The 27,455-nt window shown below is 35.4% G+C and overlaps 4 protein-coding genes across 4 annotated transcripts in view; 3 read left to right on the forward strand and 1 right to left on the reverse strand.

The window, feature by feature from the left end:
• Nucleotides 1-561: 561 nt before the first annotated feature.
• LOC106716444 overlaps nt 562-27,455 on the forward strand; it is a 61,514-nt gene continuing 34,620 nt past the window's right edge. The window contains exon 1 of the mRNA XM_045684591.1: nt 562-696. Coding sequence (XP_045540547.1) covers nt 562-696 — 135 coding nt within the window. The remainder of the gene's footprint in view (nt 697-27,455) is intronic.
• On the forward strand, nt 10,588-12,030 carry LOC106716348 (lipase 1). The gene has a single exon (XM_014509857.2). It carries the CDS (start codon nt 10,645-10,647, stop codon nt 11,941-11,943), a length of 1,299 nt encoding a protein of 432 aa, XP_014365343.2. The 5' UTR covers nt 10,588-10,644; the 3' UTR covers nt 11,944-12,030.
• On the forward strand, nt 17,398-18,978 carry LOC106716445 (lipase 3). The gene has a single exon (XM_014509962.2). The coding sequence runs from the start codon at nt 17,546-17,548 to the stop codon at nt 18,872-18,874; it is 1,329 nt and encodes a 442-aa protein (XP_014365448.2). The 5' UTR covers nt 17,398-17,545; the 3' UTR covers nt 18,875-18,978.
• LOC106716449 (lipase 1) lies at nt 22,380-23,664 on the reverse strand. The gene has a single exon (XM_014509966.2). The coding sequence runs from the start codon at nt 23,643-23,645 to the stop codon at nt 22,392-22,394; it is 1,254 nt and encodes a 417-aa protein (XP_014365452.2). The 5' UTR covers nt 23,646-23,664; the 3' UTR covers nt 22,380-22,391.

Below are 27,455 nucleotides of genomic sequence, written 5' to 3' on the forward strand. Positions count from 1 at the left end.
AATGTATTCAACCCCAGCTTAATAAACCAAATATTCATAGTCATCGATGTAATTCAAAATAATTAATACCGGTATATCCATACACTAGTTACGCAACGCGTAAATTGATTGTATAGAAAAGTATTTAAAAATAACTTCTCCTTTCTTGTTACGTTTCAACTTGGCATATATTATATTAAACCAATCAATATTATGTTATACTTTATTCAATCCTCTGATAATAACTGTTCAGGAAAAAATTCGTTTCTCTTTATTTGTTGCTTACATTATAAAGGAATATAAGATGGATCACACGCTCAGATGGAGCAGCGCGACAGGCGCAGTGTAATCAGAAGTATAGAACAATACATAGACGCGCAGGAAATGAGCTGGAGCGGAGTAGTACTTTTGTTTACATCGCCTCACTCCACCGTCGCGCCGCCGTCCCGCTCATCGCTGGTTTCGTACCCGCGACCTTAAATTGTGACATATTCCGATGCTTATCTGTTTATAACAAATGTTGTGTATGTTTGAGTTTGTTGTATGGTGTGTGTTGCATGTTGTGTAGGTGCGGACGGCAGCATGACGGTGGCGCGCGGCGAGGGCTCTCCGGAGCGGCTGGGCGGCGCGCTGCGCAGGCTACACTACAGGGCCACGCGGCGAGCGCACTCCGCCGCCGCCGCCGCCGCAAGGCACCACGCCAACACACCCTCCAAGGTCAGTGCCCATTGATGCTACGCCTGAAAAACATTAAACATATCTGACATAAGTTTTTTAAGAGTTAGGGTGATAGCAATGTAGTTAGTCATTGTTTGCGATGTGTTATAAAAAAACATATAGTCTTAAAGGACAACGCAAATCAAGATCGGTTACACGGCTTAAAATAAAAGAAACGTTATGTATATTTTATAACTTAAATAGATACCACATTATATTGAATGTTTATTTTTAATTTTATATAAAGCCATGTAGTGGGCACTCAAACTTAAGCCATTAAAACACTCCGCTCAAATGAGTGCTTGTTTGGGAATTACGTTAATTGCTTCACCACGCACTCGAGTTGTCAGTGCCATCAATTAACTCGTAGCAAATAGTATGTACTCACAAATTATCCTACCCTTATGAATGCCTTTAATAACCAAATTGCTGAATAAAACCTTACAGCGTAGTGAATAAATATTATTGTACAATGTTTAAGCTTACCATTTTAAAATAACAGATTTTTACTTTATCCTAATTTGTTGAGTACGATAGCCTCTGGTGTTAAACCCTAAAATTAACAAATAATTTTCTATTATTAGTCGTTACTATTGCGTTATACATAAGAAAACAAAAAGTTGTTCGTGGTGAAAAAATCCGATCACTCTAAACCCACCATTATACACGTAAAAATATTTCATACAGCTCGTTAAAAGCGGGTTATGGCAACTTATAACATTGATATCGTTTTTATAAAATGTTTTATATTCTCACTACATTACTTTATGAATATGTAAACATTTCTTATCACAAATCTAAGAACAGAATTACAAATAAATAATAAACAAATATTAAGAAATCAGATACGAAACTAATTGAATAATACGACTTTTACTTCTTTGCGGACTATCAACACGCTATTTTCAGTCTAATCACCTTTGTGTTATGATTTATATTTGTATTAACACTTCTTTCTTTGTCGCTTAGGGGATTATAGGATTAAGGTAATTTATTCCGTATTGTAATACTTGTACGCTGAAACGGAACGTAAAATCCGGCTCGAAGTTTAAAAAAATGAATGCAATGGAACTGTCTTCAATCAGTGGAAAGAACGATAATTCAGAGAGATGTAGAAGCCTTGCTCCCCAATAGGTTTTTATGTTACTCATGCGAAAAGAAAAGAAAGTAGTTGGAAAGTTGTGAGGAGAACTGTGATTTTTTTTTTAATGAAAATTGTCTTGAATGTTAGTTTTCCAATTTAAGTATAAATGACTTCTTCGCTTCTCCTATCACTGCAGTCGCACTCTGTGGTATCGTGTTCCAGTTTACAATAAATTACAAATACTAAAGTTTCCTTTCCACATTGTGTGACGTGAAATATTTCTTCTGTTGTTAAACGCATGTAATTAAAAATGCAAATACTGTAATGAAAATATTCAAAAAAGAATTCTGTTCTTTTAATAATGAAATATTTTACATGAAAATAATTTTCGTTGAATTAAATTTGCTAATGAAAATAATAAAGTTTCCATTGTCCATGATAGATTAATTAATTAGCATAACGGAGGCGGTGAGTTCGTATATTGAACCTTTTGTCCTTTGTAGTTTTATTAAGTAAACCTCACAGTATTATGGAATCAGAAAGATTTTCACTTTTTCTTAACAAGTTTATGAATTTTTATATTGTGTTGTAGTAAACATTTTTTTGTTTTAATTTAATAATAAAGATATGCCGTTTTCTATATTTCCATTCGATATTTACGTAGTACCTACTTCGGAATTTGTTTTCCGAATTTCGTAACATATTCGAAAATGGGTCAAGTGTTTGATTCCGTTATATTGTAAGAGCGGAGAGGGTAGAGAGAGCATACCGCCGGCACTCCGTTTTGCAGTACCTCTGCCACTCGTATCTACCAGCTGCGTACGCCGTTTACAACGTCAGTCCCGAGCACCTCTCAAAATCTTAAAGGACTCCATCAATTTATATGATGATGGGTTTCTTTCAATACTGTATTTTGAGCGCAAGCTAACAAAATGCTAGTTAATTATGTGAGTCTTTGAAGTATGTATTTACTTTCTTATGTACTAATGTAAATTTTGTACTAGAACCCGGTAAATGTGTAATTTATCGCCTCGTTTGGCACAATCAGTCTCGCGCGTATGTCTCACTCATTTAATTAAAATATTTTGAGGAACTTTCTAACATTTCGTGAAGCTTCTCGAATGATTTGAAATTAAGCTCAATTGCGCAGTATAAATAAATAAATACATGAAATGTTATATAAATTTGTGATGTAAAATTACTTTGATATAAAATATACTGTATTTCCTGATTGTTTAAATCCTGTTGTTTTTTTTCAGTCGTAGTTCTTAGAATTTGTGCATGATACTTATGGGTAGTAAATTTTCTATATAAACGGTTTTTACTACTTTATTATTTCATTATTTAAACATAGGTTGTAAGTCAAACCTATATTTCCTGCGATGTTATCGCGTAAAAACTGTTAACAAAGAAAAATCCGGCACGAAGGACCATAATTATAGTTCGTGTCAATTGCTCTTTTATATGCTATTATTATATAAATGTTCTTTTTAATATCGTGATACATTATACAATATCTTCGAGTAATTTATTTATTTTTTCACGCTAGATACTACGAGTAGTAAAAGATAAAATGTGCTACAGTAACGGAAAAAGTGATAGAAGATAGTTATTTGATGATTTGTTTTCTATGTAAACGTAATATTAAAATATAAGTACTTTAATTAGAAATGTATAGTCTTTTTTGGTCATGTTAAGTTGGCGAAGCACCCTAGAGCTACAAGGCATGAGGGGATGGGGTAAGGGGTTATATAAAACATAAATAGCGACCCTCACATCAATCATTAGTGAGTGGCACGCTTCATGCTCCATCGCTTACGACTGATCGGACTGATTGCCCCTACTACTTGCAAATAAACATAATAAGACCTTGGTTATAAATAAAAAATAAGGGATTCATTCCTGCTAGGTCAATGTTTACATTCGTCTGTGATGGTTGTGTTATTTTTTTCCATTTATCAGCTTATACAATACTTATACTAAATACTCCACTTGCTTGTTGTATCCTAAAACAAAAGACAAAATTTCCACCAGACTTGGTTTAGTAAACGGAACTTAGGAAATTACTCGTTTTTTCATAATGATTTTATAAATATAGGAAACTGCAAAATGTTTAATTCATCAATTATATTAAAATTAGTAAGTATACGCACATTTGTAAAACCTCAAACTTAATGAGAAGAGGGAAGTTAAATGAATAAGTGACACGTGCAAAGTGTACACACTGAATGTTGGAGCGGGGAATTACCCTCGGGGTTAATACAAGTGAAGAAGCTGCGCAGTTTGTCAGATAAATTAAATCTACATGTCATCTCGGAGTCTAATACATCAAGTGTTATTTTAAAAGAAAGATTTTATTTCGAAAAAAAAAATTCACGATTACTAAAATCTATTTTCTATAGTTATTATAAGAACATAGACTAGAATTATTCTGTGATTATTTTATAATAGTAAGACACAAAGGTACATTTAAAACAAAACATTTGTCTATGTAATGTATTTTTCAACTTCGAGTTTACGAAACTCGAACATTCGAGAAAAAAGCTAATAGTATGGGTGAATGATTATAATCGAAAGAAAGCAGCGTTGAAAGGCTACTCGGCGTTGACGGACAGCGGATCTATGTTGATATATGTAATTGTATTATACCCAAGATAATATCAGTCGCAAAGACATGTTGTGAATAGATCTTTAATCATAAGAGCCATATATTTGAATCGAACTGCTACCAGTATGAGTGAAATTTCAAGCACCGAGTACTACAATTATTTTTATTTAATTATAAATAGACAAGGATATATTTCAACATACTGCCACGCTCAGAGTCAGAAGGAAAATAACTGAAATGTGAAATGCAATAGTTTTCTTCAAAGTTAACACACTTTAATTTATAGTATCAAATAACAGAACGAAATCATTTAGATTACTATTAAATCGATTTATAAACTTGTGTAATTCCAACTGAAAGTTTTCGTTTCGCGTTAAAAAGGATGATAATTTGAGAGGGACGGTGTTACAATTACTAGAGCATTAATTTGTGTAGTTTTATTTATTTTTATCCGCTTTTATGACACTTTTAACGATGAAATCAATATTTAATCCTTAAGATGGATCCTAAAGTTATTTTAATTAGTTTGTATAAAACGGAGTACAAAAATTATTCGATCAAATAACACTTGAAACAATTCCCGATTGTTGTTGTTGAATCAGATCTGTTGAATTTGAATCAATTGTATTAAAGTGAATTTTGATTGGATTTTACAAAAGATATCGATATACAGAAATATTAAATTTTGAACTCTTGAATGAAATAATAAATCTAAACTTAAGTAATTGTTTATTTTCTGATTTACGACTAAATCAAATGCAAGAGGTTTCCTGGCGGGCCTATCTCCGGTACTGCGACGTCGGCACCTCTTTCTTTGCATCTGCCATCATTTCCCGTGCGGTATCAATCGATGTCATGTCTCAGAAGTCTTCAGTACAACAATACGTGTCGTATTGGACACATTTCTTGATTTGTTCTATCCATAGACATTATTTTTAATTGCCAAATCGTGATATAGGTTTTTGTTTTTGAGTGCCAGAAGGACTAAGGTTAAGGAACAAAACCCAAAAATATCCGGTCCGTGTTAATGCCAAATTAAGAAGTGTTATAAATATTTATAGTTTTTTCTTAAATCTTTAATCGCGCTTCTTTTAACTAATGGGACATTACGGTATATACTGATTCTCTCATATTCTTTAATGGAAAGATGAGATGGCATAATAATGTCTTCTTCTTGAAGTATCTAGTTAGACCAGTCTAACGTTCGACAGATATTCGGATGCTTGTATTGGGGTTCAAGTGCATACAGAAATATTTGTGGAAACTTTTCTAATATGATTCAGCCGTCAAGACCGATGTATGGCGTGGGTAAGCCGCTACAGCATTCAAGATATTATCGTAAAATGAAGATACAGGTATGATAGTTCAACACTTTGTTTAATTCCAACTAAGCTCTCTTTAGATTAATTAGTTATTTATAATATTCCAAAATTTGTTACAACTTTAAATTAATACTTAACTATTACGATATATATCTTGTTAAAACTGGCTTTAATAAATTGAAATAAACCAAAAAAAAAAATTACGAAATAAGGCAATCACTATTGGGCAATCCGTGGAAAATTTCAAATAATAGTGAAATATTTGAGAGTGGAGCGCTCTCTATCGCCGCAGGAGCTAATTGGCCCGTGCCCTATCGCCGCGTCCTCTGTCGCCCACTGAGCAAATCAGACCTCATCAAAGCTCTGATACAGCCTCCAATTAAATTACAAAGCTCAAAGCGAATTCAAGATACGAAATTCAAATATTTTTATATTATTTCATTCAATATTTATAATTGAAAAATGTCTGTATTTTATTTAAGACTAATGTCGTTAAAATACATAACAACGCTTCATTAACATCTTATTGACATTAGGCACAGATATACATAGAACATAGTCTCGAGTAACATTTGAGATTCTTTTAACACTTTTTTGATTCTGCGCAGACGAAGTTGCGGGCAAAAGATAGTCTTTGATAAAACAGAATTTAGATAACAGAAATAGATTACTATGTATTTGTACAAGTCATTCAGAAGTGGAAAATCTCAGAAACTGATTTTATTGCTTGACCAGGAATATAAATACCCTCGCCATATTACGGAAAAATATAGAACTACTAGCTGTCGCCCGCGACTCCGTCCGCGCGCAGTTAAAAAAAACTTAATAGGGGTTTGAAAAATAGATGTTGGCCGATTCTCAGACCTACTGAATATGCTCACAAAATTTCATGAGAATCGGTCAAGCCGTTTCGGAGGAGTACGGGAACGAAAACTGTGACACGAGAATTTTATATATTAGATAATTCAATAGCACATTAGCAAGTGATGTAATAAAGAACGATTGAAGCGCCCCCAAGCCAGCAGTTTTAAATTCTCAATTAGGCTATGCATACAAGCGTCATCTTTGTAATTTGTTATTTTATGTTGAATAAATAAAAGATTAGTACCAAATTGCCTATTAAAGATGTTAAGGCAATTTGTAAAGATATATTTTCTATACGAAAAGCAAAACAGTTTAGTTATGAAATGAATATAAGGTTCGAATAATAAGGGAAATTTTATACAGTAAAGTAACAAGAATGTTTCTCCGTTGCCGTGTTTTTGTATCGAATCATAGCAATATAAAGAATATTGTTGAAGGAAATTCGCAAGCACTTTATTGAAATTGAAAGGTTCAAATGTACAGACATTTATCCCTTTTCCAGCAATTAGAATAAATTGAAAAAATAATTGAGAAAGTATTTTTTTCGCTTTGGAGAAAATTCTTTATTGAAACTCGTCTTTTGATCGACTCATTGACATCGTTAGTAAGTGATTTGACTACGCAAATTATTAAAAGTTGCTAAATTGCGAACGTAATTAATCGTTGACAATTTTGAACTTAACCTCTTTCGACATCTTCAGCTCATATATATGTATGTTCCCAATGAGGTGCTCGTAGCCTACCCAAAATTAGGGGCAACTATGCCATTCGAAACTTGAAATTCGAAAATCTTCGAATCTTGAAAACCTCTTGCTTCGTTCATGACTTCTTTGAGAACAATGCGATACATTGAGTCGAATAAAAAAACATTTGTAATTAACAATAAAATTTTTCCATTTTTAAGTTCAATTGTTTTCAAAGTGCATAAAGAAATAAATTCAGTTAATATACCTTATTTTCGAGGCTTATTCCGTTTGAATATGATTTTTTAAATCGTGAATATTAATTGATCTAAATATTTAATTAAATTTACTTAATTAAAAAGAATTAAATGTATAAAATATGCATTATTTCACTTTTTTTGGAAATAACTCTTGGAAACGTATCACAGTTTAATGTGAACCAAATTACCTGGCATTGTTTAATACATACTATGTTAGTTTCACCAAAGCAATATTGTTGTACTCTAACTTACTAACGTCTTAAAAGCCAGACTAAAAAAATCAGACCCGAACTCGCTCAATGAAACTTTTAATCGTCTTAGAGATCCCTTTTGAATCGAATTCCATTTAAACTTTATCAACTCCGTGACCCTAGTGACCCTCGTGACCCCGTGCCCTCATGTCCCGAATGTAACCCCAAATGGATTGTAAGGCATTGTACACACATCTAGAGGTGCTATTTAGGTTAGGAAACGAGTTAGTGGAAAGTTAAATTAGTTGTTTTGAAATCGCTTTCCATTTTGCCGTTTAACTGCAGCTTCTTATAGCAATTGTTTTTGAATAATAAAGAAGTCATTTGATTCCGGACAATGATTTTCCAATTCGATGGGTTTTATTGTTTTTGCAACTTTATTTTGCTCGTATTATAAACCAAATCCAGTGAATGGACGCAAAGAGTTCGTCATATCTAACCGGCTGTTAAATCCATTGATGGATACGATAGGTACGTTGATTAGTGTAATGGGTCTATCGGGCTCGCCGGCGCCGCCCCGCGCTGGCACACGACACGACCCATAATTCAGATTATGACATCAGAAGTGTTTCGAAGCCGCCAGAGGTAATCAAACAGGAAATTAAGTTCTCCATTTCCGATTGATCACGATGCTTTTAATTAAGTATGATTGAAGTCGCACTCACAGTGTTTAATGTATATTTGGTAAGAGTAAAATAGGATTAGATAACATAATTCTCTCTTATTTTCCAGAAGAAAAAACCTGAGAGAATATGTTTTTGTCTGAATTTTTCGTTACTTGAAGCTTCCCTAATATTTTACGTAGCTTACTAGCAATTTCCCGCGTCTCCGTCCGTGCGGAATTAAAAAATCTAGTAATAAATATAGGCTGTATTCCCTAAGGATAGTGTAGCTTCCCACCAATGATTTTTCTTAATCTGTTCAGTAGTTTCAGAGCCTATTCAAGGCAAACAAACAAGCAATCAAATATTTGCTGTCAAATATTCTTTATAATGTTAGAGGTAGGTAAAGTAAAAGATTTCGCTTGTTTAAACTTTTTAAAACAAATTAATTGGATGCGTTTATGCGAAAAAGAACGAATAAGGAATATCAGATAGTTGGAAAACGAAAAATAATTATAATATTTGCTTAGTTTTCTAATTTATAATTTTAATTGTATATTTATATTAGTGTAAAATATGTTTAACATGTTGTTCTAATAAATTTTTCGTAGATTGTATCGTGCGCCATGACAGCGGTGCGGTCAATGACCCCGCATCGATCCCCCAGCAACTAGGTCAAGCGGTCTTCTACATCGCATAATATCTTTGCTAATGAATCAGGAAACACTATTCAGGGGCGATACAGCGCCCATTTGTACACCTTCATTGTTATCAACATAAACGTTTTGTTTCTCTTTTATTTGCAAAGAAAAGATTAATATTATTTATGTTTTTAAACCTTGATCGTATATTTGGTCAGTATTACCATATCACTGAACTATGTTTGTTCTGATCATGTTCTATAGATTTGCTCCGCCATCTTGAAAATCGCGGCGACATTTCTCAGGTCGGTCCAGACAAACAGGTTGCGAGGTTGCTTTGGCGATGACAGATAGAAATGTCGGCGACGCGCACTGAGTACTAACCTCTATTAGTATTGCGGAAGTCACTTAGCAAATAAAATCGCCTGGTTTTGAAGATGTACGAAGTGCTTTAGGTACAATACACTCATTAAATCAAAATTCTGACTAAAAATTTAAATTAAATACAATCAAAACTTAATTGTTTTTGGAACGAATTCATGGAAGCAACGAACCGCAATATTATTGCGGTTCGCTGACTTCAAAGGATTTCAATGTTGTAAAATATAAAAAAAAAAATTTGCAGTTAAAAGCGTAAAAACGTTGTCATAAAGTAAGTACACAAAAATGTTCGCGATAAAAAAAATGTTTTATTATTCTAAGTAAGTTATTTTTCCATCATTTGCATATTTATCAAGAAGTAAGTTTTAAAAAAATATAACATAAAGTTAATCATTACTGATAAACCCAAAAACAATGAAAAAGAAAAAGACTAAAAACAAAACACGAAAACAGAAGAAAAAATAAAACAGCGAACTTTGGTTTATCCTGTTGTGTTTATATAAAAACTAGCTTTTACCCGCGACTCCGTCCGCGCGGAATAAAAAATAGAAAACAGGGTAAAAATTATCCTATGTCTTTTTCTTGGTTCTAAGCTACCTGCCCACCAATTTTCAGTCGAATCGATTCAGCCGTTCTTGAATTATAAATAGTGTAACTAACACGACTTTCTTTTATATATATATAGAAGATATCAATTCTGATACGTTTTTCCTGTATGTTTTCCGTAAAAAATGACCAGATTTTGACAGATTTGTCTCTATATTTCGGACCTAAAATATAAATAAAATCAAAGCTAATGTAATTTTACATCCAATAAATATCATATTCAAAATTATATTCAAAATATTTCAAAACACTAAATTTTTGGATTTTTTTTTAATTTTGTGTCATAAAAACTATACATACACACTTCCGTGAGACATTATGCGACGGGCCGTGTCCGCGAAATAATACCAGTCCCACTCACCTTGATGAAGGGCCCCCGATGGGCTCGAAACTAGTCGGTGCCGACACCGGACATATAGACGTGAGTGTTTTAGCCGTTTCTATATTAGTTATACATACACATATACTCACATAGTAACTGAACATATTATTGAAAATCGTGTAATTTCGATAATAATTTGTAGTTATTTTTTGATTATATTCATTCGATAGAGATAATAAATCAAACGCTGGAAATATTATCAAAATAACAAAAAAATTGTAGAATGTGTTTTCATTAATCCGTCATTAGTCGTCAGTCGCAGTGATGGCGCTGCGTGCGCAGGTCGTCAGCAAATTCATCTGGGGCACCTCGTTGCTGTTGCTCGCGGCCGCACTGTTCCTGCTGCCCGCGGAGCTCAGCAATGACGCCAAGTCCTATCTACAGTACCCCAAAGATTCCTACCTAAACTTTACAACTCGAACCACTAAGCATGGGTATATCACCGAGGAGCATACGGTGACCACGGAAGACGGGTATCTCCTTACCGTGTTCCACTTGCGCAGCGGGAAGAAGCACCCCGGAGCGGTGCGGCGGCCGCCGGTTGTCATGATGCACGGCCTCCTCATGAGCTCCGATACGTGGCTGGATGCAGGGCCCGACGCCGCGCTGGCCTACCTCCTAGCCGACGCCTACTTCGACCTCTGGCTTGGCAACGTGCGTGGCAACTACTACGGTAGGAGACATACGAAGCTAGATCCACAAAAAGATTCCGAGTTTTGGGATTTCTCCACCGACGAAATGGGACTGTACGATGTACCGGCTACAATAGACTACGTGCTGAATAAAACGGGTGCGGATCAAGTGAATTATATAGGATTTTCCCAGGGCGCCGGCGCATTTCTGATCATGTGCTCGGAGCTGCCGGACCACTGCGGCAAGGCGCGCTCGCTCATCGCACTCGCCCCCGCCACTAGACTGAAGTACACCAAATCGCTTTTGGTTAAACTTACCGTGAGTCAGCTAAAAGCGTACGAAAGCGCGCTCAGTGCGATCGGTATCAAGGAAGTGTTTTCCCGAGGCGGCTTCGGACAAGAGATTCTATCGTTCCTCTGTAAATATAGTATTTTTACGAACGTTGTTTGCGAGAAAGTGATAGCGATAGTGGATTCAGATCACGCAGGATCTATAAAGCCGAAGACGTTGAGAGCGTTGTACGGACACTTCCCTGCGGGCACTTCGGTGCGGACGATGGCGCGCTACGGCCAGGCCCTGCTCAGCGAGGGCTACAGGAAGTATGATCATGGAGAGACAAACAACATGAAAGTGTACGGCACACCGACTGCGCCATTCCACAACTTAAGCGCCGTTCGCGTCCCCACGTACATACTACACGGCAACAACGACCGCCTGGTCGACCCCGCGGACGTGCGTTGGCTGGCTGACCGCCTGCCCCACGTGCTGGAGCGGGCTGAGATCGATGACCCAATGTGGAACCACCTAGACTTCATGTACAGTCAGCATATCAGGAAGCTAGTTCTGCCGAAAGTTTTACAATATTTGGCGAAGTACAATGAGGTCGACCTTGCAAAACAATCCGAGCGCACGATGGAAAATTTACAATGATAGACGTGCGACTGTGAACCTTAAGAGTTATATTAGCTGTTTCATAATTATGTTATTAAAAATAGCGTTGTTTTTTATAAAGTTCATTGCCGAATCTCTAACGTGATAAATAAATTTTTTATCTTCACTGCGGCGGCGGCGGGCGCGGCGGCGGCGGGCGCGGCGGCGGCAGTTATGTTGTTAGTTTTTTTTTATATTATTAATATGTATGTTAAAATTATAAATAATCCGTGACAAGTTAATATTGATATTTGCAACAAACTTGAGAGTAGTTTTGTAAAGTTATATTCAGAGAAGAATTAAGGGAGTGAATATACACAGGAACAACAAAAGCTGCAAATATTTTTTTATAAAATTTCCTGATCATTAATTTTTTTCCTGTTAATAAAATAAAAAAAAAACCGGAGAACAGTGATTTTTACAGCTAATGCATTTGACTGATTCCTTAAATAATTAATAGTATTAAGCTGTTCTTACAACTATTTTCAATTATTCACTTACTAGCTGTCGCCCGCGACTCCATCAGCGCCAAAAAAAAGTAGTTTATGTGTTCTTCCAGACTATGTTCTACATCTGTGTCAAATTTCATCAAGCTCCGTTGAGCCGTTCCGGAGATACCTTCAAATAAGCATCCATCCATCTATACATCCCTCTAAATCAGGGATCCCCAAACTACCTATTTTTTGGACAAGTGACCCCCTTTTCCAAAATGAACCGTTTCCACATACCCCCACGGCTAATTATCTACTTTTAAGATCAATTATTAGATATTATTATTATTTTTCATTCTGACTTAGATCAATAGAAGAAGACAGAGTGAGAATTAACAATGCTTTAACCCTTTGGCAGACCCTGATCTAAACTATCGCATTTATAATGTTAGTAAGATAATTATTATTAAAAGATAATTGTTATTCTTAAATTATATATAATTACTAGCTGTCGCCCGCGACTCCGTCCGCGCGCAGTTAAAAAAAAAAAAAAACTAAATTTGAGATTTAAACTATCCTATCTCTCAAGTTGGATCGAACTGCACATGGTGTGCGAATTTTGACAACGAAAAACAAACATTGTGACACGAGATTTATATATACTATTAAGATAGGTACATGGTAATCTTACTATATCTCAGTGTCTCACAAATCTGAATGCAAACACCTTGACTGTGGGATTTCAGAAATAACTATAATTAGATTTAACTATGTAGAATATAGAAATAACAGAAACATAGTTATGTTATGGAAATTATCATATGCGGAAACTGAGAAAATCATTAAAATAGTACATTAAATAAGAATAATTAAGTGATTATTTATGGATTGAGTTGTGAGTAATGAGTATATTTTTGTTTTCTTGTGTAATTTACTTAACTCCTAACTTATTCTAATATTGTTTAATGTCCATGTGTTGCCATCTAACGATTTTTTTTTGTGACTGAGTCATCACTGTTTGCCTTGAAGAGGTATTTACAGCTTCACCGGGCTTGAGGTGGCCGGGCGCAGATGGCGCTTAGCCTAAACCTCGTTTATGAGTAACTGGGCTCGAGGGCTCCCTCAGGAGCCTCGGCTCGGGCTGTTACTTCGTTACTATTACCGGACTGGACCATCTAACGATGTTTCTTGTTAAATCACTGAGCTGAGTCCTCGCGATACATACTGAGCCTAGTGCGAGGATCCTGGATAATTCGCTGTATTTTTGGATGTCAATAAATTATTTTTAATTTTTTTCATAGTATACAATGTATTTAAAGGTATCTCTATTAGATATTTCTTAAGTATTTTTTTGAATTATAAAAGGTTTGTCCGATGTAATAATAACACTGCAATCAAGTACATATTATCATTTCCAATAATCATTATCATCAGCGTTTCATTGATAAAAATATCAAAGAAACGCTGATATAAATGAAATGTCCTTCAAATAAAATATATAATAAAAATTATCAATATCCGTGCACTTTAATGAATGTTAAGTAAACATTGTAAGTCAATTTCTTCTGTAATAAGCAGGTATTTAATGTCTACTTAAAGAAAATATTTGTCAAACAAACGGACGTTCAATTGAATTTGCGGAAATAGCAAAGAGACCGCTGTCCATCGACTGAGGAGGAGACGCACAGACAGAAAATATTTTTCCTTGTCATGCATTCCCTAATCCGTTATATCTACTTCACCTTGCCATTCTTTTCTTTTAAGAAAATAGGAAGGGAAAGAGGATTAAAATTAGGCCTCCGGCATCACACTAATTAGACGAAACGCGAATTTCTTTCACTTCATGTATGCCTGTGTGGTCTGGTGATCTTAGAGAAATTAAACTTTTGTTTGACTGACAATTGAAGTGTGACCAGCTTGATTGTTTCTGAATATAGGTTATAGTCTATAATACTAATGCGTAATTACTGTAATTTTGAAATTGGCTTTTAAATTTTGTTAGGCGTTGCTAGCCTGTTAAAAAATTAAGAGCAATTTTGTATTAAAAAGCAAACATTTTAACCTTCAGGCTATGCACAAAATAAAGAAACAAATAACATTTATAAATCCACAAATCCACATGATTCGTAGAATTTACGGATATTTAAGTTTAAATCTAAAAATTCTTTTCGTTTAAAAATATATTTTCAACATAGAAAATACACAAATGTAAGGACATTAATTATTCTCAAAGCATTAATTTTATTTCAAATTTTAATACCTATTGTTTTATCTAAAAAAAAATATTACAAGAAAAATTTACATTATTAATAACTTGTTATTTTTAGTGTTGTAATTAATGGTTTTGTGTGTTTAACAGTTTGCCACACACCAATGTGTTCTTAGAATTTCATGGCAATTTATCTGACGTCCTTATTATGAAGGAAAACTTCGTGATACAATCTGCACATAACGGCGAGGAAGTTCAAAGATACATATGTATGTATGAAGTCAAGGCACTCGCACTAGGTGAGCGTGGATTTTTTTGGAGCAACTAACTATGTATATCTATACCTATTTTGTAATCGTTAGTTAGATGGTTGACTGATGCCTAATCACCCTTAAGTTAGGGCAGGCTCGGAGCTAAGTGCATGGGTTAAAAAGAACGGAAAAACCTTTCAAGGTTCATACTTCCTTTTATTTTCAAACTTTTTAATCTATCTCCACTTCAAAGATTCCAAAAGCAAGCTATAACTAAAAACAGATTTAAATGACAGCGCCTGTAGATATTAATTTAATATGATATTAATTTTAAACTGAAATTGCCGTTAAATTTCCACAGTAAACTTACCTTATACTTACTGGCTAGTGATAATGATGTAAAAATTGTAAAGAGAAAGACATTTCAATTTAATAAGTTCCCGACATACGAGTGATGTTTGAAATGACTAATGTGTGGGATTGGTGGTGAAGGGGGAGGGATGGGGGGGGGGGGTCAAAGAAAACACGTCAATATAAGTCGAAGTAGGAATTCCCGCGCACTTGGATCTCGTCCAAGAGCAATTGCATTTCGTATTAAATTCTCGAGATCTTTAGAGCTCTCGTGCCTTTTGTTGTATTTCTAAATGCTTTTAAAACATTTTAAGAATGTAATAGTTTAAAAATATGTTAAAAAAATGTTCAATCGCCGCTTATAAGTAATACTAAAATTTGAAATTTCATGTTTAAAGATAGCAAAGAAGACATTGGTACAGTTGGTATCAGAAATGCTTAAGTAAAACTTACACTTTAGTTACAGTTTTCAGGACATATATTCAATTCTCATTCGTATCATATACATAGCCTAAACATAAATAATCTGGTTCGTCAGAAAACGTACCAATTAAATGAGAGTAATAGTTGAGTAGAGGCTTAAGATATTATGGTTGTGCAACATCAGGGTGTGGACAGAAATTGCGCGTGCCGCCCAACTGTTTCGCCTCGCATGAGATAAACAAAAATAAAAATAAAAACTTCGCTAGTCGGAAGACACCTCAAAAAGAATAGTTGTCTTTATGTTGTTGTCCTCTTATCAATGATATAGGCAGCTTGTTTATTTAACAGTTTTAGGTCCCGAAAACTTATATGTTAGAAAATATAAGCCGTTATATACTTAGTAATGAATCCCTATCAGACTTTGCCGAAGTACCAGGGTCGACCAGTACGACTTAGGGTCCTTCAAGAAGCGAGCGTATCACCATTTCAAAGGCCGGCAACGCTTTTGCGATTCCTCTGGTATTGCAAATGTCCATGGGCGTCGATGAACACCTTGGTGTTCCCGCTGCTCGTTTGCCCCCTTCTCTTATATAAAAAAAAGTGTACCTTTCTTAAAGTGAGACTTACAATAAATTATTTTTTGGTTACGAATGTTAAAATGCTGATAGTTGAATTGTCACCTTTCAGATTATTCTAGATTAACCTCGCACTCACTTAAATTAAGAAAATTTTCCATACAAAATATAAATAAGTATAAAAAAAAGGTCGACCCTACTGAAGGTTTTGTTATTTGCATAAGAAATGCTACCGGAAACTGGTTTGAGTGTTTACTTGAATACGGTGAACAACTTTGGGTAGAACAATAAGTTCCGGTATCGAGTAACTTAAACAATACAGTGGGTTTCTGAGACCGAAGTCCCCGTTTAAAACATATTGTTATCTCTGTATTATCAAATATAATGACAGGGATGACAATATTTTATTTACAATATAACTTATTAATAAGTTATATAATGTTTTAGTTAAATATAACTTTAGCAGAATTTCAGTATCGTAAAGAAATATATTCGAGATTTTTAGGAGCATGTGCTTGAAATAGACTCGAATAATAATTGTTCATGTTAAATATTTAGTTTTTTTGTGCTGATAAATGTACATCTAATTATTAAAATAATATTTTAACCAAGTACTACTGTTGACAATCAGTGCTAACGTCATAGTTCAAAGAAATAATTGTCTAAGAATACCAATCCTTTATATAAACATTTATATAGTAAATAATAGTTATGTACTTCTAAATAGAAAAATGAATTGTGCAATTTGTAATCAAAAAAATAAACCTTTTTAAGATTTAATCAAGTGACAAAAATATGACTTTGAGCTATTAAAAAATAATTTCACATTCCAATTCGAGGTTAAACATTGTAACAATAGCGACACAACAGATATAGATTGCCTTCTAAATGCAATTAATGTAAACAATAACTGTTGCAGTCACACTTTGCTCTTTCAGAAATACACTCACGACATTTTACTCTTGTTGTTGTAAGTAGAGATGTTTATAGATTACTGTTCGTATTTCATCATCATTGAGAACCTGAAATAAGACAATAGTGAAGTGAAATACAAAAATTTAATTGCTGAGTAGAATTTCATCACAACCTTAATAGATTCTTACTTTAGAGTACCTGGAAGATAAAAAGAAGAGATACTGACATAAAGTATAGTTAACTGATGACTTTATGACAAACGTTACACAAGATGTATTGTTATGACGTACCATGACAAGCGATTTTAATGTTTATTTTTTCCGTTACAGTACTTATTGGTGCAACCTTCAACATGTTAATGCGTTGAACGTTTCAGTAGAATTTCGAATATCGCGTGAAAATGATTGCCTTACGCACGAACAAACAAACGCAATCGAAGTTTATGTAATGGAGCTGGGCATTCCGGTCGGCTGTAACGCCGGCATCGTCGACCCGCATTCAGTTGACAGCATGGCGTTCCGAAGCGCGGTGACTAAGAGCGTTGTGGTCGGCGTGTGCCTCGTGTGCGTGGGACACGTGCTGCAGCTGCACACGCGCCTGCTCAGCGACGACGCCAAGCACGCGCTGGGCTACCCCCCGGATTCCCTACTCAACTTTACCGAGCGCAGCGCGCGCTACGGCTATCCGGCTGAGGAGCACCGACTGCTCACGCAAGACGGGTACATTCTGACCGTGTTCCGTATGGCAGGCACTAGGAGGGACGGTGGCGCCGGGGCGCCTCCTGTCATTCTGATGCACGGCTTGCTGCAGAGCGCAGATGCCTGGCTGGATGCAGGCCCGGGCGCTGGCCTGGCGTACCTCATAGCGGACGCCGGCCACGATCTCTGGCTGGGCAACGTGCGCGGCAACTACTACTCCCGCGACCACGTCCGCCTGCGCCCCGATACAGACCCCCAGTTCTGGGACTTCTCCGTCGACGAGATAGGCCTCTACGACGTGCCCGCCACCATTGACTACGTCTTAAACTACACCAAAGCGGATAAGGTTAATTACGTTGGATTTTCCCAAGGTGCAGGGACGTTCTTCATCATGTGTTCCGAAAGACCAGATTATTGTGATAAAGTCGGGGTTCTCGTCGCCTTAGCACCGGCCGCTCGACACACAAATACAAAATCTTTGCCTTATAAGGTTTTAGCGAAGACCATTAATTCCATGGAATATGTACTAAACCTGTGTGGTATGCAGGAAGTGTTTTCGAAAGGTGCGCTCAGTCAAGAGTTCATGGCGTTTTTCTGCCAATTCCACTGGATTTCGGAATTAGTTTGCGGCACCGCCGAGGCGATGTTCGATTCGTTTCATCCGGGTTCGATACGAAAGGAAACTTTGAAAGTGCTTTTCGGACATTTTCCAGCCGGGACGTCAACTCATAATATGGCTCGGTACGGACAGAGTATGAACAGTGATAGATTTCAAAAATTCGATTATGGTAGATCTAATAATATTAAATTATACGGTTCACATGAGCCTCCCTCGTACAATTTGAGTGCAGTGAGTGCGCCGGCGGTCGTTCTGTACGGTGAGAATGACCATTTAGTCGACGAGAGAGATGTGAGTTGGTTGCTGGAGCGACTGCCCAATGTATTGGAGGCGGTCAGAGTGAGTGATCCGCTGTGGAACCACCTCGACGTCACCTACAGTCACCTTACAAACCATAGCATATTTCCTAAAATAAATGATTATTTACTCAAATATAGTAATGATTGTCAATTTTATTAGTATTTTATACCTATAAGATATAAACAGTCGGCAGTGAGGACGTTGTAAATAGAGTTAAGGAGAATAACTGTAGTCTAGTATTGTTTAAACTATTATATTATGTAGAAAGCGTGTCAGATATAAAAAGACTCTAAAATAAACATTAATTTACAACAAATTGCTGTATTAAAACGTTTAGATTAAAATTATTTATATAATAAATATAAGAGATTATTTTGTAAAACGTTTTTTTCCTAAATGGATATCTCGCGATGTTTATTTCTCCGACTTTATTAAATGGCTATACTTAATAAGTAATAATGAGGTAAGGTCACGTGACATCAGCGGGCCGCCTAAGGCCTAACTCCAAGTTCAGTGTCGCGCGATAAGTTCACACTTGTTATTGTAACTTGTTTATACCAATGTTATTTATACATATATACATAATAATAAAAATGGAGTGTCTGTGTGTAATATGAAAAAAAGTGTGTAATTTCGTACACTTCGCGTTGCTGATGACGAAAAACCAATTTTGAAAACTTTTGTCTGACAGTATGTTTGTCCGCAAGTCCCATTTTGTTCTAGATAATTTTCGAAACGGGTGGTCCGATTTCGATGGGATTTTGAAGGGAAGGTAGTTGATGCATGTGGGTACTTTAGGGCTACTATTTTAAATTTTGGGATGACGAAGTTCCGGCTGCTAGTAAATTATAAAGTAAATACGTGCTTCACTGTATTATAATACAACAATATCAACATAACTCACGCAGGTCACCCCGAGGGGTAGACAGAGACCACGGATTTCCATTTTTAATATTATAACTAATTGGTACACTAAAGTATTTTAATACCCTAAAAACTTACTAAAGGCTGTTTTCAACCTTAATATTAAGACTAACATCGTTTTTTAGAGAAATTCTCCTACATTACTCTCACACATTTTGCTCTTAATTCGCGAGACAGGTGTTTACCTGTTTAATAACATGTGTGACAAGGACAGATCAGACTCAATTCAGGCACTAAAGTCTACGTAAATCCCCAGTAACAATCCATATAAGGGCCGACCTTAACAAAGGTTTTTTTTCAAGTTGATAAAAACTTCCGCTTTTTGTGACACAATAATAATTATTATCATTTTTTATTTATCGCCGACCTTCCAACAAAAACAACTTGTTCGATTTTCTCAAAATTGTCCTCAGAAAACATTTTAACATTGCTATGGTTAATACATTCTAAAGTTGTCGGCCGCGACTCTGTCCGCACGGATTTTAAAAAACCTAATTAGTAGCTTATGTTTTCTTCCAGAATATGCTCTACGTCTATGTCAAATTTCACCGAAATCCGTTTTGGAGATACCTTCGAACAAACATCCATCCATCAATCTTAACATTCGCAATTATAACATTAAGTAAGATTTTAGTTTCACCTGTCCCGATGGTTATCAAATCTTGCAAATGAAAGGTCTACTTCCCGGTTACTGATTGAGCTGAAATTTAGCATGCATGCATAAATCGTATTCTTATGATGGCATGGTGCTGATCAGATGATAAAACTGGAAGGTTGCTATAGGAACTTGGCTATGAAATAATACCCTCATCGAGTTTGGGCTCGTTTAAATCGTGTTGACGAGTAGTTTGTCTTTCAATGGTAACCAGTTTATTCTAACATGGATGTTAACAGTCGATATTAAGTTAAATTTCACGGTTAGATTACTAAAGAACATTGTGTAAAAGTTTATCAACTATCTACTACTTTATTTCCGTTAAGTCGCTGTCGGTGATAATTATTATATATTAGTGTTGCACAATGAACGCACTGTACCATTGACAAATTGTGTAACTTGTAGATAATGTCACACAATTTACATTTACTTGATGATTTGATTCCAAGATTGATTCTATTATTTTTTTGATAGTCATTCAATTATTATGTTGTTTTTAAAATATAAAAATTATTTAATCTCAAAATTATTTTGGATATGCGTAGTAAACTTAACATAAAGGGAAATAAATAAGCAAAAGTTTTGCACATAAAATAATATCTTTACTGTACGTTATCATCGGAAATAAAACGGCAAAACAATTAAAATTAAATTAGTTCAGAATATTAAGTAAATAAACTTTAAAATGTAAATAATTCAATAATAAAATACGGAAGACGAGCATTTATGTACATAAATTTATATCTAAAACAAACAAAAAATAAGCAATTAATTTAAATATACGTATTTTTACAAAATTTTATCTTTAACGTCGACATTCATAGATTTAATATTAAATAATAATTCCTAGGTCATGTAACAGAACACTGAACTATACATCAGTAGTCGTTTACAAGATGACACATTTTATATCACGGTGCGTTCCTGTGGCCAAATAATAGTCCTCGTTCCCTTACCACCCTTTTCTTATAAGGGAAGGATGGGAAGGGGAAGTGAATTTGACGGAACAGGAGATGCATAAGAAGGGGAAATATTATATATCTTGGCGTCCTCTACTCCGTCGTTTAAATGTAAGCGTTATCTGCAATTACGGATGTCTATGGGCAGCGGTCGCTTTGCCATTTCGGAGAATTCAGGAAGTCGCTTCCTCGTTTGCCATCTTAAAATATCATAATAAAAAAACGTTCATTGCTAACTTGTATAATAAATTAAAATTTGATCAAAAAACATCAAGCTTCCATAAACCATATAAGTAATTTATTTTATAATTTTTTCTTATAAGAAAAATTGCATTTACGAGTATATTTTTATGTGATATTTGAGGATTACATCAGGATAAAGTACTTTTTGTATCTCTTCATAAATATAAGCTTTCATATAACAGATTAACAAACAAACAATTTCTTATTTATTAGAATGCAATAGAATTTACTAGATGTACATATTTGTTACGAGTAGTTGTGATTCAATCGCAGTATATAATTATTATGTAATGATGTTACATAAAAGAAACAAGTTCGTAAGCTTGATCTTGAACTCGACCTCACAATGAACTTGTATTTAACTTGTTAACTTAACGGAGTTACTTTAATTAAATTGAAAAACATATTCAATAAAAAATAACACGATTTTTGTAACAAGGAATAATATTATAGAAGTTTAATATACAAATCTCTATCTCTTGATAGTCATACATTCTGATAGATGACATTGTTTTAATAAGATTTATTTTTAATTAAGATAAATTAGTTTTATTATAAAAACTAGCTGTCGCCCGCGACTCGGTCCGCGCGCAGTTAAAAAAAAATGGGGGGGGGGGGTTATGAAAAATAGATGTTAGCCGATTCTCAGACCTACTGAATATGCTCACAAAATTTCATGAGAATCGGTCAAGCCGTTTCGGAGGAGTACGGTGACGAAAACTGTGACACGAGAATATTATAAATTAGATTTTAAAAACAAACCCCAATAATGAAGTCCAAATACTTAACAAATATAAATATGTATTTATTTTAATATGTACACAATACACAGTACAGTAATATTCCCCTATTACCAAAACTTCATTAATTCGGTCACTTTGGCATCTTGTAGTTATCACTTATCACTATATTGAAATAAATAGTCACTAATTTTAGGAAAAATAGTTTCTTTAGTCAAACTACTATAGGTAACATCTAAGTGATTCCAGAGAGGGTCACTCACTTTGACCGCCTCGACCACATTGGGCAGCCGGCGCAGCAGCCACGCGATGTCTTCTGTGTCAACCAGGTGGTCGCTCTCTCCATACAGCACTGTTACTGGCAATGTCACTGCACTTAGGTTGTATTCCGGAGGTCGAACACTTCCATATAACTCCAAATTTTTCGACTTACCATAGTCAAATTTTTCGAATCTCTCACTTTGCATACTCTGGCCGTAACGGGCCATGTTGTGCACAGAAGTGCCGGCAGGAAAGTGTCCGAACAGAACCCGCAGCGTCTCGTTGCTGATCGAGCCCGGATGAAACGAGTCCAACAGAGCTTCACCAGTGGCGCAAATTAATTCGGAAATCCAATTGAGCGGACAGAAAAACGCGAGGAATTCTTGGCTGAGTGCACCTTTGGTAAACACCTCCTGGATGCCAGAGGCTGTCAGAACACTTTCCAGTTTGGTGATACTTTGAGCGAGTGCTCTGTAAGGGACCGATTTAGTGTTTGTTTGCCGAGCGGCCGGCGCTAAAGTTATTAGTAATTTTGCTTTGTTACAATAATCTGGTCTTTCCGAGCACATGATAAAATACGTCCCCGCACCTTGTGAAAATCCTATATAAATTACTTTATCTGCCTTGGTGTAGTTCAAGACGTAGTCAATGGTGGCGGGCACATCGTAGAGACCTATCTCGTCGACGGAGAAGTTCCAGAACTGGGGATCTGTATCGGGGCGCAGGCGGACGTGGTCGCGGGAGTAGTAATTGCCGCGCACGTTGCCTAGCCAGAGGTCGTGGCCGGCGTCCGCTATGAGATACGCGAGGCCAGCGCCTGGGCCTGCGTCCAGCCACGCGTCAGCACTCTGTAGCAGGCCGTGCATAAGAATGATGGGGGGCGCCCCCGCGTCGCCACTTCCCCTGGTTCTGGCCATGCGGAACACGGTCAGAATGTAACCGTCCTGCGTGCGAAGGTGATGCTCCTCGGCCGAGTAGCCGTAACGCGCGCTGCGCTCGGTGAAGTTGAGCAGGGAGTCCGGGGGATAGCCCAGCGCACGCTTCGCGTCGTCGCTGAGCAGTCGCGCGGGAAGCCGCAGCACGTGCCCCACGCACACGAGGCACACGCCGAGCATCACGCTCGTAGTCACCGCGCCACGGGACGCCATGTTGACGACTGACTGCGGAATCAACGCTTGCTTAAAGTATCGGATATCACTACATAAAAACCGATCTTGTTTTCAAGGTTGTCCTTTAAAATAAATGGACAAGTAAATAAATAATGAAATTTGTTGAAATTCGTGGGAGTTAAAATTTTATTTAAAGACTTGATTATTTTATATGTTTATAATATTAATTTTAATCGTTATCAAACATCTGCAAGCTAACTGAAAAAAATGTATACTTTAAAACCATCACCTTTATAATGTCTAGCAAATTATGAATCTATGTGATACGGGGAAGGAAGGGGAGTTTTTATAATCACCATAAGGTATATTAGAGTCAATAAACCGTTAGATGTTGAAATGTAATATTACGAATATTTATGTGTCATTTTATTGTCTTATTAGCTCCGTCATGTTGATAACTTTATGTGAGTACGTCTCTGTGTATGTCTCTGTGTATGATTTCATAAAAGTCATACAACAGACAAGTAAACGATATCTTTTATAAAGTCACAGCAAGCAATTTCTTTTTAACTAACTACCAAAAGGGTTATCAAATCTACATGTTAACATTGTTCTATGCTTTCTAATAAAATAAGATGAATTGCAGTTTCTCATTGCTTAAATTGTCACCATCTCTGCCTACTCCATTAGGATTACACGTTGGGCTTTAATTTGTACAGAGTGGATAACACCGCGGGGCAAAGTACATTAACGACGCCATGCATAACGTAGATAAAAATATTTACTTGAAAAAATAAATAAACAAAAAAAAAGGATAATGGTACAAGGGATGTGAATTAGCTTTATCGATTTTATCGACAAAATGTTTTAATTTAAATATAGACTTTTTTTAATGGATATCTGAAATTGTATTATTTGTTATCTAGTATTATAAAATTAAAATTATAGTTTTTATAATATTTAAATTTACAAAAAAAATCTATTATAGATACGAAATGGAATCATTGAAAATATCGATATAATGATAAGATTCAATTTGTATCGGTACATCATTATTTTAGTACCAGTTTAAAGTATGGTTTCGGCTTTATGACGTTAAACAGACCAGTTTGATACTTTTGTATCGTGATAATTTTGTATTAATGGCATTTGCCTCTAGCCGTCTTCCTTCGTGGATTTCCATAATGTGGATCTCTGTAACTACATACATAGTATCAACGATAACTTGCTGCTTATCGCTTTATATTGTCAAGCGCGTGAGGTACGGATAGATTTAAAACAAATTGACAGTTTTACTCTGATTTATTCGTGACTCACAGTAACAGAGATTCACTACGTAATCTGTCCGAGCACTGACATTGGTGTCCTTCAGCACCACCAGTTACACGCACTGAGTCAGCCTCATTGAATACTTTACACTACACCACTGTCATTTTACCATTTGCACTTTTACTTTACTTGCACTTCTTCATTCTTCTTTTTTCTTTCCACTAGTCTGACTCTCTTTAAATAGACCGAATTTCGATGATCTTTTCGATCGTTTTCTTTACGAAGTTCTTTTGTCTTTGTTCCAGTAGTTTCTCGAATATTCGAATCCCATACATTTTTGGATAAATTTTGTAGGGCACAGAATATTCTAGTGACGGAACATTCTAGAATTCCTTATTGTCCTAGCGATGAATTCGCCATAATATCAATACACAACAAATAGAATTTAAAAGAATAACACTTAGGCCTCTCCTAAGTATGCCACTTTAATAATTGTATGGGTACTAACTTAAACCAACTATAACTGTATAAAGTAACCTTCCGAAAAATAAAATATATTCTTTCTAATATTACAAAGCGTCGGTGGCTCAGATTTTAAGCACCTGACTTGCAATCTGGAGGTCCTGGGTTCAAATCCCGCCGTACAAATGTGATTTTCGAGTTTCGATTTACATATGTACACAAATCAGCGAAAAATTCCTCAAAACTATGATTTCAATCTATTTTTTAAATGTCGCAAAACTGGTAGCCACTGTAATGTGGTCCGGCAGGCGGTTGTAGACGAATATTTAATTTTAGTTTATTATTATATTATTTTTCATACCTATAATAAGTATTTATAGAAAAAAAAAATTTCAAATATGTTTTTAGAAACGAGGTAACGCGTTTTTGCAACATTATTCATAAAATTCCACGGAAAAACAATGTAAATATCTTCTAGTTATCACGCCATATGTTTACGATAAAAACACATATATTTAATGAAAAACCATTTGTTTAACGTTCTTTGTCCCTTTGCTTATTAGTTTTTTAGTGATGCAATTTGATATGTTGTCAAGATTTATAAGTATTTTATATTTAAAGTATTTTTTTACGGACGGATAAGGACAGTCGAGAAGAAAAAACCAATGTTTTAATGTGAATATATATATATATATATATATATATATATATATATATATACATATATATACAACATTTTTATATCATAAGGTGGCAACGAAGCGAGCGGCCACCTTAATTCGCCGAAAAAGCAAAGCGACCGCTGCCCATAGACATCCGCTATCGCAGATGCGTGGGCCTACCTTTAATCGACGGAAGAGGGAGTGCACCGAAAGAAAATATATCCTCTTCCCATCCTTTCCTTATAAGAAAACGGTGGGAAGGGGCAATGGACCAAAATAAGGCCTCCGGCTCCACAATCATCAGACGAAACGCGGAATTGCTTCCACTTCACGTCTGTCTTCTGTGTGGTCGTGATATTGCAGTCAATTCGTACAGCAGATCGTGGTTGTTGCTGCAGACTACTACTGTAAAAATACATATCGTCAACTCTCCTTTTTTACCCAATGTACGTTATTTTAAAGGTTCATTTAGACATAAGTCGGAATCGTTTGTACAGTTCGAGGTGACCGGTGATGAGGTCAGTAGCGATATACCGCTCTCATGTATTCCCAAACGTTTGTCTTGCTCTGAAGCGACCGCCGAGAGTTATTCCTTCATTCCGGCTTATGTCTATATTAACCTCAAGCCTAGCTCTACCGATACATCATTAGGTATTTAGGAAGATATGGAGATGGATTGCATGAAGGATGACATAATAAAGAAAGTAGTGATTACTGAAATGAATAATATATCGTTTTTGAGGAGGTGGATATGTTAGTAAGTCGCTTCTATTGTGATCACAACATGTAGCTTTAATAATATGAACAATAAAAAGTACTTGAGTTAGATGACATAAGATTCGTTTTTCTCCTTTTAACATTGATGGATTTTTTATTGGATTAACTTTGAATTGGATTTTTAGAATTTAATATTATAATTTAGCATTTTCTCCTTGTTTCATTTTCACCTTCTCTTTGGAGCACGAAGACGCCTTGACAAAGCATCAGAATTCTTTGTCTAATATAAAATATTTTACTTTATAAATATTTGCTCATACATTTTCGGAAGGAGTAATTTCTATTTTTATTTACTTTTGTACAATAATAAAATAAAAACAAACACGTTGTTGTTTTCAACAGTTCATTATACGTCCCCACCGGTCACAATTGTGATTATCAAATAAAACAAAAAACAAATACAATATTCATAATATATATTTTAATTGAGATCTATAGAAAAAAAGTGCCAGTATTTCACAAACAGAAAGTCAATGTATGTCTATGTTAAAATCTAAAAAGTTTCACAATATGTATTTATTTTATTTTAATTAAACGAGATACAGTTATATAATATTGCTGTATTCATACAGATACTGCAATATTTTTGGTAAAATATTTTTGCTCGTTAACTTACTGTAAGCTACGTCGACGTGATTCCAGAGAGGATCTTCGACTATATAGTGTTCGATGACGTTGG

This window comes from Papilio machaon, chromosome 26 (genome assembly GCF_912999745.1).
Source record: "Papilio machaon chromosome 26, ilPapMach1.1, whole genome shotgun sequence".
NCBI classification, from domain to species: Eukaryota; Metazoa; Arthropoda; class Insecta; order Lepidoptera; family Papilionidae; genus Papilio; species Papilio machaon.

What these genes read in the sequence shown, in the direction of transcription:
- LOC106716348 (XM_014509857.2), top strand. Translation starts at nt 10,645, where the DNA reads ATGGCGCTGCGTGCGCAGGTCGTCAGCAAATTCATCTGGGGCACCTCG.
- LOC106716445 (XM_014509962.2), top strand. Translation starts at nt 17,546, where the DNA reads ATGGAGCTGGGCATTCCGGTCGGCTGTAACGCCGGCATCGTCGACCCG.
- LOC106716449 (XM_014509966.2), bottom strand. Translation starts at nt 23,645, where the DNA reads ATGGCGTCCCGTGGCGCGGTGACTACGAGCGTGATGCTCGGCGTGTGC.